Source organism: Physeter macrocephalus, chromosome 1 (assembly GCF_002837175.3).
Source record: "Physeter macrocephalus isolate SW-GA chromosome 1, ASM283717v5, whole genome shotgun sequence".
Taxonomy (NCBI): domain Eukaryota; kingdom Metazoa; phylum Chordata; class Mammalia; order Artiodactyla; family Physeteridae; genus Physeter; species Physeter macrocephalus.
Window position 1 is genome coordinate 39,752,337 of NC_041214.2, and position 19,145 is coordinate 39,771,481.

General features: G+C 44.4%; 1 protein-coding gene across 3 annotated transcripts in view; it reads left to right on the plus strand.

The window, feature by feature from the left end:
• Positions 1 to 19,145, plus strand: part of PLCL2 (phospholipase C like 2) — a 200,959-nt gene that overhangs the window by 123,576 nt on the left and 58,238 nt on the right. For 2 of the 3 annotated variants that reach the window (XM_007108536.3, XM_028490169.2), the window contains exon 4: positions 17,476 to 17,551. In XM_007108536.3, the coding sequence (XP_007108598.2) occupies positions 17,476 to 17,551 (76 nt within the window). Of the gene's footprint in view, positions 1 to 11,899; positions 12,730 to 17,475; positions 17,552 to 19,145 lie in introns of those variants that run through there. The other variant, XM_028490175.2, reaches the window with a different exon arrangement.

Consider the following 19,145-nt stretch of genomic DNA (forward strand, 5'->3'; position numbering starts at 1 on the left):
TGGGATCTTCCCGGACCGGGGCGCGAACCCGATTCCCCTGCATCGGCAGGCGGATTCTCAACCACTGTGCCACTAGGGAAGCCCGGTGTGTGATAATTTATATGTCTTTAGCAGCTTGTGAGTTCCGAATCCTTTCAGATCCACAAAAGTGAAGACTGGCCAATCCAGAACCTGCCTTTCACGGCTCACTGATGCGTTCAGCCTGCTTTCCCGCTGGTGTCTGGGAGCCCTCTGGCTTGCTCTGACCTTGGACTCAGAGGGGAGCCGCGTCTCTCCTTGACCCTCTGACCTGTGCCGTTGGGACATAGGGAGCTGTGCCAGCCTGTGCTGGCTGCTTTGAGAGATCATTGTGTTCTTCTCCCTCGTCGTAAGCTCTCCTGGGACAGAACCCTTGGAGCCCCCGACATATGGACTCTACTCTGAAACACCCAGCACTCTCTGGGCCACACCCCACTGGAGGACCCAGGAAATGCACCTTCACTGTTTATCTTAGTTTTCCTAGGGTGGCGGTTTCTGACCAGATGGGGAGTTGGGGGTGTGAAGCCCATGGTGATTCTTCATCCCGGCAGCTCAGGAAGGTGGCTGCCTTTGCCACCTGAGCCTGTGGCTGCCCCTGCTGTCAGCTCCATGTTGGATGCAGAACATTCTCCAGCCAGTTAAATGGGGATGTTTTGCCTGTGTGACTATTTTCGCAGTGCTGGCTACAACTAACCAGTAAGAATCACACACGTGAACCTTTTTTTTAGAAGTATTTTTCTTCTGTCAAAGATTCATCCAAAAGATGAATTGTTTAATATTTCGTTTTGTCCCATCATTGTCTGTATTCAGGTTGAAGTTTAGAAAGGATGTAAGTTGCAGTGATAACAGAATTTTATTGTTTAGCATCTCGATATTCTGATATCATTCCCTGACTTGGCAAATGCAAGATCCATTCGCTGGAGCTTAACTTGATTTATTGACACCCATTCTTATATAGTTTAGAGGAGCAAATGCTTTTCCATGGAGAAAATCGGCAGTGTTGCAAATCCCATTCGGAGTTGAGTTGGAAATATTGAAATTACTCAGCTACCTCTAGAAAATTGTTAGTGGTGGTACATAGATTCGTTTGTAAATGCAGTGATGAGTCTCCTCTGTTTTCATGGACACATAGTCTCTGGATGTGCACTCACATTTTAGAAGACAACTCTCTAAGAAATGGGATAGTTTGGATGGAATCTGCTCCATGAAAATGAAGGTATCAAAGTAACCAGTTTATATGAAAGATCATATATTTCAGAATTTTTTGGGGTACTACATGTAATTGTTGACACTTACTTGGGAAGTTTAGAAAGGATGTAAGTTGCAGTGATAACAGAATTTTATTGTTTAGCATCTCGATATTCTGATATCATTCCCTGACTTGGCAAATGCAAGATCCATTCGCTGGAGCTTAACTTGATTTATTGACACCCATTCTTATATAGTTTAGAGGAGCAAATGCTTTTCCATGGAGAAAATCGGCAGTGTTGCAAATCCCATTCGGAGTTGAGTTGGAAATATTGAAATTACTCAGCTACCTCTAGAAAATTGTTAGTGGTGGTACAGAGATTCGTTTGTAAATGCAGTGATGAGTCTCCTCTTTTTTCATGGACACATAGTCTCTGGATGTGCACTCACATTTTAGAAGACAACTCTCTAAGAAATGGGATAGTTTGGATGGAATCTGCTCCATGAAAATGAAGGTATCAAAGTAACCAGTTTATATGAAAGATCATATATTTCAGAATTTTTTGGGGTACTACATGTAATTGTTGACACTTACTTGGGCCACCTTCTGGCATCACTTCTTGGCAGTAGGATGTACTCATTTCTGACCTTTTTTTCCTGTCTGTTATGTCCCTAGTCATGACCCGGAAGACATTTTTTAAAGGTGTTTTCCCACAGTCTTTTGAATAATGAGGCAGTAGTGATTTTTCTCTGCAGCTTGATGTATTCCGGACACTAATGTTTGGCACTTTGTAAGCTTTAAGCATATATTTTGTTGATATGTTACGTTTGACCTCAGGTTTATAAGAGAAATAAAATTCAGCACTGCCTGCGGATTCATTATTTCTATTTTTGTGTAGTGGGGAGGGCTCACCTCCAGCCTCACCAAACCCGTCTAATCAGCACTTGTCTGGTGGTAACTCTCCACCATACACATTAACCGCTGTGCCAGTGGGGACCGCAGGAGCTGTCACTTATTATTCTATTTTAACGGTTCCTGGTTTTCATTCTGTTCACTTATATTCCCCCAGATTGCTGGGAAATAATTAATGCCCCTCACCCCACTAAAATAACCACGTTGACAGCAGAAATCTGATTTTACTACCACACGAATTTATCAGGGATAAAAATAGCACTTAATAATGGTTTTGAAGTCTTTTCTAACTTAAGGCATTTAAAATTCTGAACCATAAGAAAATTACTCTCCCAGTCAACTCAGTGGGTGGACAGTATGATGTGTTAAGAGTTAAGTTTAATTCTACAAGCTTAATTATCAATTAACTTAAAAATAACATGTTTAGTAGTTTAAAACATTTCTTTCCCTACTACGTTTAGTATTAGTCACATCTTTAGGGCTAACTCTTATAGATTTTTATGTGCAGATTTTATACAGGACGTCATTTATCTACTTATGGAAATCTTTAAGTATTTTCTTTGAAACCAATGTTGATTATTCTAGTTTTCTTTAGAATTATTATACTCCTACACCAGAGAGAGATTAAATGGAGTGATACCATCATTTATGTCATTATATGGCACAAAATAATTTTAGCTTTGAATAATCACTTATCTGGTGCCAAAAGCCAAAAAAAAAAAAACCAAAATCTGTCTTTGTGAATAGAGATAGCTGTTTTGAGTATTTAGCTAAATGTAACCAAGATGGTAGTTACTCATTTTTAGCTGATTTCCTAAAACTAACCTCTAGCTATGTTATAAGTCCGTGAAAGTCTTTGACCAATGTTACAATTCTCTGTGACCAAATTTCTCCTTCATTTACGTATAACATATGTTTATGCTTTTAAAATACTAACCGCACTTGATTTTTCATGTTCTGTTCTAAAATGTGCATGTAGCATGTCAAACTATATTCTCTGGAATACTTTCAGTCCAGTGTCACCAAGTGATGCATGGTGTGGCATTTTAGAGCAGGGACGGGCAACGCTGGCCTGTGGGCCTGGCTGGCACCACCCATTTGTGTATGGGCTGCAAGCTTAAAATGGTATTTACATATTAAATGGTCGAAAAATAAAAATTCAGGACATGTAAAAACCATATGAAATTCAAGCCTCAGTGTCCATAAGGAAATTTTGTTAGAGCACGTTCATGACACATTCTCTGTGTCTGCTTTCACATTGTGACAACAGAGATGAGCAGTCGCCTAAAATATTTACTGTCCTCTCCTTCACTGGAAAAGTTTGCCAACCCCTCAAAAAGAGGATCAGGGAAAAAGTCCTTAGGGTATTTTGATGCACTGGTTTCCAGATTCACTTTGGCCAGCTTAAATCATGACTTTAAAGGTTTTCTCTCTTCTTCTTTTTTAAATAATGTACTCAGTGCGTTTTGAATGTAGATCCATAGAACATCATTTTACTCTGTTACCCCAGGAGGAGGAGGGCACCTGAGTTCTGTCCTGAAAGAGGCAGTGGACCCCTGAAGAAGTAAAACTACTTGTTAGTGTTTGACGGTCAGAACTATAAACACCAGAGGCGGGAACTAGGAAAGGAAAGCCTGTGAAAATTCCAGTTTGCTTACAGTGCCCATTGAGGACAGCGTGCTATTCCAGCAAAAAAATGGTGACCGTCAACCAGAATCTTGTGTTATAATCCAGTAAAATTTGTAACTAACTTTAGTTCACATGTATTTAGCGAGATATATAATCTTGATTGCGCTGTTTGGTAATGAGGCGTCTAAGGATTGAGTTTAAGCAGTCCTCCTTTTCTCAGTCAGGTCAAGCATTTCTTGTTAGGGGAGGGGGAGGGTAGGGCAGAGAAAGGGGAATTGGGTGGAGCCGGTGGGCAGGCTCTGCATCTCTTCTGAAAACCCCTAGTTTCCTCTCACCCTCCCCTAAGGCGGGGAGGAGGACTTTCTCTAGAATTATAAAATCCAGGCAGTGCTAACCACATTGTATTTAAAGGTCTCTCCACCTCCACCTGGAGGTGAAGCCCAAACCCAGACCCTCTCCCACGGTTGCTGGGGGTAGGGCTGGAGGGTCACACACCCTGCTGTTCTTCATGCTCTTTGCTGCTTTCTTACAGTCATCACAACCTGTAATTATACATTCATTGGTTTGATTCCTTTTCTTAAGGTACCTCTCTCTCTCTCCCCCAGATCTGAGCCCCCGGGTGGCTGCGACCCTGTGTGTCCTGCCCATTACTGCGCTCTCACGACAGAGCCTGCCACAGGGCAGGCACTCAAAATATATTTATGAACGAATGAGTGAAAGAAAATGCCCTTGATCTAGAGGACACAGATATCAGGTGTCCTTCCCGCCCTACATCGATGTCCCGGAGTACCTACATTTCCCTGAACTTGGCTCATTTACACGTGCACGGAAAGCCTTTCTTGGGAGGGTTAGGTTTGGGGCTGGCGACGGCTGGAGGGTGGAGTGGCTGTCCTTCCAGTCTCAGTACCAGAGGGTCTCACCGTGTCCGTCCTAAGGCAGTGAGTGGCACCTGTGCCGGTCCAGAAAGAGGAGGTTCCTGGACAGCTCCAGATGCCTGTGGGAAGGGCAGGGCCTGAGGCGGGAGGCCAGGCCTGGGACAGCTGGGAGGAAGGAAGGCACGAGCGTCTCAGGTCCCCAGACCGTTTGCCTCTTATTCAGATCCGCAGAGTCTCCCCTGCCTTTTACCAGAGGATTCTTTGCCCTGTCTGCAATGCCCTACTCTTAAAGATTCATGGGTCCTAAGGAGGACACACCCCCAGGGTTGAGGAATGGAAGGGAGAGGAGGCCAGACAGGAGAGCAGCTTGCTTCAGCAAAGGCCGCTGAGATGGGAACGTGGCTCATATACGAAGAGCGTTTCATGCTTTTCCAAAGCATGCTCGGAAGCTGAGTGCCACGTGAGCTAGCAGGTGGGCATGGGCTCCTGGTGGGCCAAACGAGAAGTCGCTGAATGCCAGACAGCCACCGTCCCTCAGGTGTCACACCCCTCATCCCGATGCTCGCTGGCCCTGGTGGGTACCACACTGCTGTGCTGCCGGGGAAGGAAACCCGGACCCCGCACGCAGTATCCGCGGGCCGTGGGTCCACCTTGGCCAGTCTTTGTCCTGGTCCTTCTCTCACCTGCGTCGTGAGCTGACTCCCAGGGCACAGGAGATGTGCCCTGGCGTGTTCTGCCAAGGACACATCTCCGTGAGTGCAGTTGTGAGTTCACACAGCCCCGGGCAGGTGGGCATGGGTGTGAACACGTGTGTACAATATCGTTCTTGCCCAGAGACGCTGGGACTAGCAATTGGGAGAGGAAGGGGGACCCTGCCTGTACCCCGGAAGTAGGTGAGTGGGGGCTTGGGGGATGGTGGTGCCAGCACAGAATATGAGCTCTGAGCATAAGCCCCTGCTCTGGCGCTCACTCTGCGACCCGGGCACGTGGCTTCTTCACCTGTAGGACGGGCAGGGTCTCACCACCTCAGAGGGGGTGAGATCACATGTAAGTAGCCCAGGGCATAGGAAATTCTCAGTACACGGTACTCATTATCATGTCAGTATGAGTTCAAAGGCTAGAAACAAGCAGCTCTTGATGCTCCGAGACTTCTCTGTGTGTATATCTTAGCATCACTCGAACTTCACAGCAGCAGCTTTGCTGTATATGGAGACGTGGTTACTCCGTTTCGTAGAGGCAGGTTTAAAATTGCAAAGTGTAAAGCAGAAGGTTAGGTTTCCCACCACCCTGCGTGGGGAGTCGCCTCTCTGCTCAGAAAGGGGAAGATGCGGGAGCCTGTGAGTTCTGTGGTTGACGCCCAAAAGGCCATAAATACTGTAGTAGCTGGTCGAGTGGTTCTTGCCCTCCTCCTAGCTCTGCTGTTCCAGAATACTGCAGACTCTTTACTGGGCTCAAAAATAATGCTTTTCATTACAGAGAAGTCTCCAGTTGCTTTCCTCTGTTAACTAACATCTAGACTTAGCTATCACAGACCTGAGAGAAACTAATGACACCTTACAGTAAGACTCTGATTGAATTACCATCTGTTAATTAGGAGTTTCTAAATCACCTTGATCCCCTTGGAGAAAAACCTTGATATAAGTAGATGGTAATAAAAGTGGAACTATGTTTAATTCAAACTGTATCTTTTGAAATTTAATTAATTTCATAATAATAGTTTTATTTATTTTTATTTATTAAAAAAAAATTTTTTTTTGGCCACACCCCAAGGCATGTGGGATCTTACTTCCCTGAGCAGGGATCAAACCCACTCCCCCTGCATTGAAAGGCAGAGTCTTAACCACTGGACCGCCAGGGCAGTCCCTCATAATAATAGTTTTAAATGAGCATGTCAGAACTCTAAATGGTCCTTGGTCTCTTGAAAGAGTTATGTAGCATCCAGAAGTTCCTAATACAGTCTCCGGAAGTAGCTTGCTCACTGAGTAGTTGGCTTTAACGGGCTCGAGTTCCCCTTTTCTCCTGCAGGGATGACTTAGGCCAGGTTTTAAACCAGTCTCATCAGTTCTTTGGAGACACTCCCCTCCATCAAAGATGTAGCCTCTGCACTCACATTCTTTAAAACTTGGAAGACCGGGGCAGTCACGGGGTGCCCTGGCCCTCCTTTCCCTCTTCTCAGACATTTACTGGAAGCAGAAGCAAGTGGCCGGCTGTGGACTGCATCCCCACTGGACACCCTGGCTGCCTCCTGGCCTAGTGGAAAACTCCTTTCCCAGCGGCTAAGCCCCTCCCGTACTCATATCCCTTCCTGTTGTCATGGCCACAGAGGGTATTTGAGCACAAGGTGCACTTAAATTTCATGCTGAGATGGTACGAGGGTGTCACGTAAGCACATCGCTACTATAGCTGAGAAAATCAGAGAAGTGTTTGACAGCGTTGAGATGCTGCCCGTGACCAAGGGCCCTGGGGAGGATGGGGTATGCGTGCACCCGTGAGGTCACCGTGGTGCAAAATGATTCATCATGTGCTATAAAGCAGCCTGTTTAGCATGAGAATGTGGAATAAGGCTTCCCACAGTAATCGTGTGCAAAATGATGTGTAACATCCCGAGTTCTTCCCTAAGGAAACTTCTGATTGTGTGAGGTGGGTCATAAAATGGAGAAATAAGAGGGTTATTATCATTTGAGTGCATGTGAACTTACTGTATACATGCTGTCTACACAGAAAAAAGCACAGCATGATGTGAAGTGGTAGGAGTTATATAGTTTTTCTGGATAGTTTTATAGTTGCGTTGGAATTTCTTTTTAGGGTAGTTTGGGTTCTGTTTTGTTGCTCAATTTGCAACAGTTTTTGTTTTCTCTGAGTATCGTATCATACAGCAGCAGAAGCAGTACAAAATCAAAACCAAAATTCTTTTCAACTTGTTGACATTCTGTGTACTTCTGAAACTCAAACTATGCAGAAAATTTAAAACTTTGCCAACAATTTACGGTAGAATAAACATTTAAAATCTGTACATTGAGTTCGTAACTAATCTCTTGGTTTATTGGAACTCCCAGCTTTTCCAGAGCCCTTTTCTATTTCCCCTGTGCTATTCTGCACTACCGAGCTTCACCAGCCCTGACCTATTTAAATATATTTGGGAACATGGAGACTTCTAGTAATCTAAGTCTCAATTAATCTAGAGATATGAGTGAATTCCTTTCACGTAAAAGTTTGGTTGTGGCTTTATAGTTTATTAACTTGTCTGCATAAAATAAAAATTTCTTATCTGATTTGAAGGATGGTTTTTAATAAGGTAAATCACCCTTGTGCATTCACTGTTTTAATTCCTCTAAGCTCTGGCTCTGTGATTTTATTGTTCTTTTTCCTTTTATTCCTCTACATAGTGCTTTTATTCCCCCTCCTTAATTTCCTCTTTATGGTGTTTTCTCTGTCTTTGCTCCTTTGTCCTCTCCTCCAGCCTACAAATGTGTATTACTAAGGACTTCTAGTGGCTAATGCTGGAAGTGCCTCTCAGAAATACCCACAATGTAAGCGTTTGGTCCATCCCAAGTGCATTAGGCACCAAAGCAACTAGGAGAAAGAAAGCACCTAGAGCAATAAATTGGTTGTTTTGACTACATGATACTATTTATTTCCATGAATTTTATACTGAATCCAAATGGTTATTTAGATGAGTACAGGTAAAACCTGTATTACTCTGTGTATAATAAGCATAATGTCTCTCTGCTTTTATATTGACATGGTAATTCACTTCCGGAACTACCATTTAGTTAAAACTTGAAGTTTAATCTGTGAAATGCAGCCCTTTCTAAGTGTGTGAATATGGTTATACATTGATTTAGAGTGGGAAGGGGTAGATGGAGACATTGACTGTGGTAGGAGAGGCTTTTCATCATGTGAAAATTCAGCTAGATACTTACAGATGAAATGGGATCTCAGTTTACAGGGTTTGATCTGAAATGTAGTGCATGAAGATTCAGCGTGTAGCTCAGATAAAAGGTAAGTAACAGGAGTGCTACGTGCCTCACCCTTAGGTACATACCACCCTAGCTTTGCAGTGAACTTTATGACAAATCAGAGCATGCTGAAAAGCTAGAGAATTCTTGGCTTCCTGAATGTGGACTCTGGGTCACTCATAGCTCATAATTTGCTCCAGATTTATACAGCACTTGGCATCTCTTCTCTGGCAAGAAATGATTGTTAAAATAGTTGAATACAGTGTGGAGGAGGTCTTATATTATGCCAAAAGCATACTTCAGTTGACTGTGATAGATACTGAGAGTTTAACTTTACTTCACAAGAAAATTGCATAGATCTTGAAATACTCTCCCTTTTATAGTCAGTTATAACACTTGTTTTGAACATGCAAATTTATTTGCATGTGATCAATACAGTAAGGGATAATTTTAACTGAACGCAGATTTTGTGTTTACCTGTGCACAGTTTTGACGGCAAGAAACACTAGCGAGCGCAGAACACTGCACCTGGGTGAACTGAATGTACACACCCACCCCACACACCCACCAGCTGCTACATCAGATCACCGGGTGTGTCCTGCGCTGCGCCCTCCGCATCTCAGTTATAACCTCTCACCAGACATCAGACCCCCTCCTTCCACCACTCACAGTAACTCAAGAGCTGCAGCCCTTCCCTCCAGGTCTTTTTCAAGGTCAGGTGCCACATGCCACGCTCACTGCCGCGTTTTTGCATTCCTTAACTACGTAACATGTGCAGGACTGTGCTATCACTTGTATTCTCCTGCCTTTTGTAATGTGTCACTGCAGAATTTCTGAGCGTTGTGCCCCGACCCCATTTTCCCCACAAACCTTGTGTTTTTTTTCACACAGTTTTTTTATACTGTGGTGATTTTTAGGAATACGTCTGTCACACAGCAGAACTGTCAGGGCTGCCATCTTATTGTCCAGAGTTACCAAATGACCGAGTCCGGAGCTCCTAACACTGTAGACCTTCCGGAAACTCTCCTCCCACCCCTGGAAGTGTTCAACATCCTTGTTCTGTCCCTGCCCCTCTGACCACGCCTTCTATGTCTCTTACACAGGTTCCCTCTGCTTATTATTATCTGCAGTGTTGCTGTGATGTTTTCATCTCATTTATCTTTAAAATTCCTCCCTCGGAGATGTAGACATTCTTTCATCTCAGCTGCTACCTTGGTGCAGAAAACTTCCGATTTTCCAGCCCTAGAACCAAGCTTTCCCACGGTTTCTAGCTGCTGCTACAGTTCCTCAAAAGACTGCCCCGGGCTTCCCTCGTGGGGCAGTGGTTGAGAGTCCGCCTGTGATGCAGGGGACACGGGTTCGTGCCCCGGTCCGGGAAGATCCCACATGCCATGAAGCGGCTGGACCGTGAGCCATGGCCATTAAGCCTGTGCATCTGGAGCCTGTGCCCCGCAACGGGAGAGGCCACAATACTGAGAGGCCCGCGTACCTGAAAAAAAAACAAAAACAGAAAACATTCCCAAGGACTCGGGGCTGTAAAGCACATCTGCCCTCAAAAAATGTCCTGAGTTAGGGAATGGCCAAAAAAATTCACAACTGGCAAATTTTTCAGAAAGATAGTATGAAGAGGTAAGTTTTAGACACTCTTTTTTTAAAAAAGGAAATGGATAAAAGCTCAACATCAGGAATTATTAGACTCATGCAAATCTAATCATCAAAAAGGTTTCAACTCACATCAGTTGAATGACCATCGGCAAACTGTCTACAAACAATAAATGCTGCAGGGGTCTTAGAGAGACCCCACATGCCGCGGAGCGGCTGGGCCCGTGAGCCATGGCCGCTGAGCATGCGCGTCCGGAGCCTGTGCTCCGCGACGGGAGAGGCCACGACAGTGAGAGGCCCGGGTACCGCAAAAAAAAAAAAAAAGAAAGAAAAAAAACACTGCGCCGTTCACTGCCAACTCCTCTGCTCAGCTGGGGCGGAACTCCACTTCCTGGATGAGTTAACACCTTAGAGACACAGTATAAACCTGGAAAAGCTTTGCAGCGGTCGGGTGCGGCACAGTCTCCTCATCTGTCTGGTTTACCCTCTTTGTCTTTGGCTCTTCCTTCTGTGCCCACAGCACATCAGTCACCGGGTCCTGGTCTGTCCTTCCCGATGTACCCTCTCCAGCCCATCTCTCTTTCCCAGCCCCCCTGCGTCCTGCCCCCCTTTCATACCCCCATCCCCCATTCCTTCCTTACTCTTTGTTCAGAGCCAGAAATTCTACCTTGATCACAGCACATCTCAGCTTAAAATCGTAATTCCGTATCGCATCCAGTCTGGCCCTTTTCTAACCACGTTCCCTACTTTCCTCTAACGCAAGTGGAAATGTCTAGAGAGCCTAACGATACTGCACATGGATCTCTGTCCTGCCCCCTCCCAGCACACCCGCAAGGGGGTCGGTATGTGGCCGCAGCCACGTACACTCCTCTCTACGTATTCGTTAACAATCCAGTAGTGCTTTCTATCTGGCAGAGTTCTTTCCTTTTTTAAAAAAATTTTATGTTTTAACTGAAGTGTAGTTGATTTACAATGTCATGTTAGTTTCAGGTGTACAGCAAAGTGATTAAGTTATACATATATATGCTGTATATATATTCTGTTTCATATTCTCTTCCATTATAGATTATTATAAGATATTGAGTGTAGTTCCCTGTGCTGTACAGTAGGTTCTTGTTTATCTATTTTATATACAGTAGTGTATGTATATTAACCCCAAACTCCTAATTTATCGCTCTTCCCTTTCCCCTTTGGTAATCATACGTTTGTTTTCTGTCTTTGGGTCTATTTCTGTTGTGTATATAAGTTCATTTGTATCATTTATTTTTTAGATTCCACATATAAGTGATATCATTTGATCTTTGTCTGGCAGAGTTATTTCTCTCATTTTTCTATTATATAGGTTTTTTTCTGTAATTTGCTATAATTTGCATGGTGAAAAATGTGGAAGTAGAAGTCAGGTTTCATGAGGAAACTAGGACAGATTACTCTGGAAGCGGTTTGTTGTTTAGAAAGTGTTTTCCTAGTGACTTTGCTGGAAGGCACGCTGACCTGGAACGGACCCTGGAACGCCTCAGCCCCGGGGTGGTGCCCGCACAGTGGCCTGTGTGAGGTGGAGGGGCTTTAGCTGCAGCCTGTAGCTGCCTAAAGACCGCCACAGCTGTGCAACTTTTAAGCCCCAGTTCAAATGTGTGGTTTTTATATTATTTTCAAGCATTAAAAAGCTATGTTGTAATTCCCAACAATAACTTTATAAATGGTTTCTCTTCCATTAGTTCAACTCTGTGACATTTTGCTGTACTTGGAAGCTTTTGCGAAAGGAAACGTTACCTCTGCATTTCAATTTAGAAGTCTCGGATCCCAGAGCTCCCGCATTTGATTCAAAAATTCTTCACCCACACAGTAATAATTATTGTAAAGTGTTAAAGACAAAAGTAGCATTGTTAACTGAGGACGTTACTTTCAAGAGCACAGAAAAAAAGCACCAAAGCTGACAGATTCTAGAGGAAATTTCGTTTTTATTTTTTGTACGTTCTCAGCGCTGGTGAACGGACTCACTTTGTAGGGCTGTGTAGCACAGGTTGCAAAACAGAAAATAAAGAAACAGTCTACAGAAATCTAGTAATATAAAATATATTAATGTAGTAATAGTTCTCATAATCACACCTATAAACAGAGACGTTTGCCTTATACTAACATGGGGAGTTACTTTCAAAACAGGGAATTCTTACAGAAGGCATTTCTGGTTTCCTTCCAGCTTAATAAAATATGAATTTTAATTTTTACTTTGCCTTTAGTTGAAACTTCCTACTTTCCATCTTCTTGAGACCTATATTAAAACCTTATCTTAGGGGCTTCCCTGGTGGTGCGGTGGTTAAGAATCCGCCTGCCAAGGAAGGGGACATGGGTTCGAGCCCTGGTCCAGGAAGATCCCACACGCCAAGGAGCATCTAAGCCCGTGCGCCACAACTACTGAGCCTGCGCTCTAGAGCCCGTGCTCCTCAACAAGAGAAGCCACCGCAATGAGAAGCCCGCGCACTGCAACAAAGAGTAGCCCCTGCTGGCCGCAACAAGAGAAAGCCCGCATGCAGCAACAAAGACCCAATGCAGCCAAAGATAAATAAATAAATTTATTTTTTAAAAAAACGAAAAATAACCTTATCTTAGAGTTGATCGAATTTATGAAATGGGTTTCTGGGCTATGTTAAATCTATAGACTTTCCTAATGCATTAGTTCCAGAAATTTAGGAGGTACTGGTAACTGGACACTAATGTAAAATCCATTAACAACAGCTATTTGAAAGCATCTTGTACTTTGTAAACAATATGAGGGTCCACGTGGTAAGTTACTCGGGCCGGCAGCAGGATGTCTGATTTCGGTGCTGAGACTTAACACCTGTGCATTTAAAGTGAATCGATGAAATTTGCATTAATGCAGATCATGCTTATAAAACCAGTCACTCTACCGGGCCTTGCGTTATAGTCACATATTAATGTAATATATACAGAGAAAACTAGATAACTTAAAGCAGTTTTTCCCTTTGACTCATCTCTTGATGTCACTCCCCACATATCTGCTTTTGTCTAGTCTGAGATGCTTATTCTAGTGGTTTCACATGAAATATAAATGATTTCTGATTTCTGGTTTTTTAATAATGAATTGGTTAGTGGAGCCAAGTAAACTGTTTAATGTTGTCATTTGAAAAAATGTTTTCCCAAAGTGCTTTATAGAAATATTACTTTATAAAAACACACTTCTGGGCCCATGTCAGTAGCTGAGATGATGCTACATATTGTGTGTAACACCTGTCGGGAGCCAGGACGTTCCCTAATGCTCCTGTCCATCCTCCCGGTTGGAATGCGCTTTCCTCCTGTTCAGCTGCTGTTCGTGGTCCAGACCTTCCTGGTATCGTGGAAACAGCAGAGGCTCTGAGTCAAACGGAATCCCCGTCCCCCTGTTCACTAGTTACAGCCCTTTGCTCATCACAGCAGGCGACCTTGGGAAAGTGGCTTCGCTCTCGGGTCCTCAGTGTTCACATCTGTGAAAGCAGCACCGCCAACACCCACCTCCCATGGACTTGGTGAGCATTAGAGGAAATGGAGGACGCCAGGTCCTAAGTCCACGTACCTGATGCCAAGGAGGCGTTGAAATACTTCCATATTGACTCATTCAGCCAACACTTGTACTGTTTATAATTGCACCTCGTTACAGAGTGGCAGACCCAGCCCGAGTGGCAGCACCCCTAGATCTGATGGTGCCTCCACGGTCTCCCTGCTGTGTCGGCAGTGCATTCAGTCGTAGTTGTCAGCCGTGCAAGAACAAGACCTCAGCCAGCCGGGTAGGCAGGCGGGGAGGCTGGGCCTGGCCTGGTCCTGCCCTCTCGGCCCACTGGACCTTTGACCGAGTGCGCTTACAGGAGCCCACAGGCCAGAGAGTTCCCTGAGCAACACCTAGACGGGCCCTTTACTCGAGGAGAACTCACACGAATATTGCAGGAGTGGAGGGTCAATGGACTCAAGCTGTGGACAAGAACTATAAATTATAAATATGTACCCTGCAACTATAAAAAGATCTAAACTGGCAGTTCCTCCTCCCAGAGGGAGTGATGCGCTCATCCCATGACAGGTGTGGGGAAGTGAATCATCTCTGCTGAGGTCTGGGTGGGTTTTCTTTCTTCCTGTGTCTGAAAGTTGCTAATTGGTTAGCAGGTACCCACCTCTCCTGGGCTGACTGCCTCCGGAATCCCCTCTGATACGCTCGGCAGGGACCTGCCACTGTTCACTTCCAGACCCGGGGGGCTGGCTTTTCTCTGTGTTTGCGTCCTTCACCTGGGGTGCTAGCCACCTTCATAATTTATATACTGCACATAGGTCGGGGGGCACATTCACCCCCATTACCGGGAGAAGGACTTGGTATTGAACTGTCCCACTACCCTGCCCTGGCTTAGGAGCATCTCACTGTCACCCCCAGGAGCACGTGGGCAGTGGTGGCGCCACCACGTTTTATGTGAGTACTGTTTGCTCATGGCCCCAGGTCATTCTACTCTTCGTGCGTTCTCGGCACCGACCTCAGGGTCCCACACGTGCAGCCTCAGCGCATGACTGTCCCCAGAGTAAAGGATCAGTCAGTCCTCCGGCATCACAGAGCACAGGGCCAGGGCAGCGTCCTTCTCTAGCCCCTGGAGGTGGACATGCGTTTCTGAAGCCTTTCGTGTCTTTTACAGTGAAAAGGTGCAGCACTCTCGGGGATTTCCTGGTGGCGCGGTGGTTGAGAGTCCGCCTGCCGATGCAGGGGACGCGGGTTCGTGCCCCGGTCCGGGAGGATCCCACATGCCGCGGAGCGGCTGGGCCCGTGAGCCATGGCCGCTGGGCCTGCGCGTCCGGAGCCTGTGCTCCGCAACGGGAGAGGCCACGGCAGTGAGAGGCCCGCGTACCGCAAAAAAAAAAAAAAAAAAAAAAAAAAGGTGCAGCACTCTTTAACCTTTGGCAATACTTTAAACTGGAAGATGCTTCTAAGAGTAATAGTGCGATTTGTTTCTCTGAGCTTCTTCACACCAGGCTTGCCAAGCAAAACTAGTATGAGTAATGGGTGTGTAAAACATTGCCAGTGAGAACAGGACAGGAAGGCACACTCATTCAGCTAATTGGGAGCTTCCAGAAGGAGCTCTGCCGGGTCCCTGGTGAGTGCGGAGTCCACTGCGACTTCACCATTGGCAAGTTCCAGCCGCAAGCATCCTCTCCTCTAATCCCCACAATATTATGAGCCCTCATAATGTCTTTTATTCAGCTCAGTTCACAGGTAGGAAATTATGGCTCCATGATGTTTAATACCTTGTCCTAGATGACAAAGCTGAGGACCGCACGTAAATCTGTGCTCGTCTGTGCCTACCCCAGCCCCGATGTGGATCTGTTTTGACCACCTTCCCCCATAGGCTGTGTGGTTGAGTGAGTCTGGCCTTAATGCTGCTGTTTTGTTCTCTCGCGTTCCTTCTGTTACTGCTTCTGTCCTGCCCACTTGTCTCATGACCAGGTTCATTTTGTTGCCTTTTCCCCCCGTTTGAATGATGGCGGCACGGTTGGCCAGTTCTTTGATACTGAGCTGTGACAACCACCATCCTTGCTGGGGGAAGTCCTTACTTTGTAATGCCTCTCATTTGGCTTGGCATCAAAGCTGAAGAAGGTTACTGATGATGGTATGAACCTTTTCAGTATGCAAATTGTGTGATGGTACAAATGACTTTCTATCAGTATAATCGAGTTCTGAGCTATTCATTTTTATCACTGCCTGTTCAATATGTCAAGCTGTAAAGTAGAATACTTAAATTTGCAGGAATGACTCAGATCTTGAAGAACGAATGTGAAAATAACCGAATCCTAAGTGGGAGCCGTGCCACTGGGCTGTGCACTTCCTGAAGACAGGGGCTGTGTCCTGTAGGTCGCCCTGCCCCCCGTTCCTGCTCAGCGGCTGCCCACAGGACACCTTCCATGAATAATGAATGAAGGCATAAATGAACACCTGCTTTGGCCTTCAAACCTCATGGTGTTTACTATAATTTTCTTAGAACAGTGGAAGTTGATAAATGCTGTGTGACTCACTTTAAGAATCTGGTGTACTTCTTAAGAGGCGTGTTGATTAGGCTTTAGTTTAAATAAGTATAACTAATAAAAGATGGTGTTCTTCGAGTTATATAAATAATCCAACCTACGTATATTTAGTTTCTATAAAATAATTACTATGGCGGCTAGTGATAAACACTATAAAGAAAAACAAGGCAGAATTTACAGGAATGGACAATGATGGATTGGTATTTGTTATATAAAATAGAATGGCCCTGTAAAAGAGATGAGTAATATTGTCATGCGAAATATTTAAATACAAAAAGCTAATAATCAACAGGGGCCTACTGTATAGCACAGGGATCTCTACTTACTATTCTGTAATAACCTATATGGGAAAAGAATCTGAAAAAGAATAGATACATGTATATGTATAACTGAATCACTTAGCTGTTCACCTGAAAATAACACAACATTGTAAATCAGCTATACTCTGATATAAAATAAAAATTAAATTAAAAATGAAAACAAAAAGCTAGAGTCTACAGTTATGGCAAGGATCATAATTGTCCCCATTTGAGCCATGAGAACTGAATCTGGCCATCCCATTTTCATAGTGATTTTAGAGCCAAAAGGTTTACTTCAGACAGATCTTTTCCCAGCATTTTGGTGAGTAAAATAATTGGTCAGCTGTACCCTGTTCCTTTTTCTTATTTCAAGCGCAGCTCCTAAAACAAGCACATGCAATTTAGAACAAGAACTCAACACTGAATTTTTTAAATCACTGATAGGCACATTAAAACTACTTGTTTGAATGATAGCATTAGTGATGCGTCAAAGAAATGCTGTGTTTTGATCCTCATCGTAAGCTTTAAACTGATTCAGATGGAGGCATCTTGGCTGAGGTGAGTAAGGCATGTAGGCGCTGGAGCTTTCCATAAGGTGACGCAGGAGGTTTTGTTAAAGTGAAGGACAGATTGGATGTGCACACATATTTATTTGTAGCTTTTCGCACTGAAACGAACTCAGGTACTGGCTTGAGGTTCAAATCCAGTGTTGTGCAAGCCTGACCATCCGAGGAATATACTTCTCACGGTCTGGTCTAAGCCCTTGTGTGGGGAGGTGCGACTGTATCATTTAACTCGTACACACATGAACTTGAGTAGTGGGACGTCAGATGGAGGGACGAGTCGCCACGTCCCCTCAGCCGCGTTGGGGGAAGAGCCTCGCGCCCGAGCGCGGACCCTCCTGTGTCCAGCTGTCTGTGTGACCTGTCTGGATGTTTCCTCTGCAGATGATCCAGTCCCTCAAGGCGTTGATTGAAAATGCAGACGCTGTGTATGAAAAGATTGTACACTGTCAGAAGGCAGGTGAGTGAGAATTTGTTTCTTTTCTTTAAAATAAAGTTAGTAGCGTCATCTCTTCTGCCCCTGAGCTATTTCATCTTTTTGATACTATATCAGAAAAATCAGATATGAAAAGTATTTCTTCATGGCTAAAGAAAATACTAATTCACTGGTTCTCAAGCCTGGATAATAGACTCACCTGGGAGGAGCTTTTAAAATATATTGACATGGTCTGGGGTGTGGCTTAAGCGTTCATAGCTGTTAAAGGTTCCCAAGCATTTCTAAGCTGCAGCCCAGATTGAGACCCTCTGCGCTAAATCTCTTCCACCTCCGTGGGCACCAGTTACAACCTCTTGAAATTGTTAATGCACTGGCATTTTCACATGCTGAGGAATTCATTCATTTCACAACCAAATGTTATACTAGATTACAAAATTCTCCTTACATAAACAACCGTCTCATTAATTTTAGCTGTGATAAAACCAAAAAGTCAAGTGTTCTGCGTTGTAATAAGAATAGGCAAAATGCAGTTCTTTCAATTTTCAGATTTTGAGTGTCAGTTTGGAAGGTTCTAATGTGGAGAATATTTGTAATTCGTAAATAAGAGTATCTGTCCTTAATTTCTAGGGTTTTTGGTTGCTGTTCTTTCAAATCAAGAGGCCATAACTGTTACCTAGCCGTAAAAAAAGTCATCTCTTATCTCAGAAATGAGCTCGTTTAAAATAGATGAAAGGCAACGATACATGCGACAATTTCTCTTTTGGTGTTTGTTGAAGAATTTGCACATTAGTGCCTAATCAACAGACAAAAATCCCCATCTTGTTAGCAAAATATCACTAGCAAAGTAATCTTTCTACTTCTGGTCCTTTCTGGGACACTTACGGCCACAATTAAAGCAAGTTACGTGAAATACCACTTTTTATCATGTCACTACCCTATACAAAATCATGGAGTAGCTGACCAAATCTAAACTGCTAACTTCCTATGCAAAGTCATTGCCAACTGGCCCACCCACTTTGCCAATGTTATATAAAAAGTATTAATTAAGTCATCTGTTCATTTATTTAATAAATATGTTTTGAACTTGTACTATGCCTAAGATACTTGTAAGAGCTGTTACATACCAAAATATTTAAAAAATAAGCAAGGTTGGTTTTTGTCTTCTAGAACCTTCAAATCAAACAGGACGTATGGAAGTAACCACACACAGTCAGACGCGCTGAGTACTTACTGTGTGTGGCTCAGGAGCCTGAACTCGGCTTGTGAGGCAGTGGGGAACCCCTGGTTTTTTAGTGGAAGGGGAGAGAAGTTGAGCTTTCAGGTGACGATCATAATAGCTGTGTGCAGAGGACTGTTGTGGGGCAGGACCCGCTGGAGGTTGTTGGGAACCGTGAGGAAGAAGATGTGAGGTTGTTCGTCCAGCCGGTCTTTGGGCTGCCCCGCGCCCCCTGCCATCCCCTGTGTGTTTCCACTTAGATTTCCACAAGGTAGGACCTCTGTCTCCCTCCTCTCTGCCAGTCTGTCCTTGTCTTCTTCTTATCTCATTAGTCTCCCAGGGGCTTTCCTGAATCCGGGATGTGTGTTCCGGACCCATTCCATTCAGCCCTTCAGACGTGTA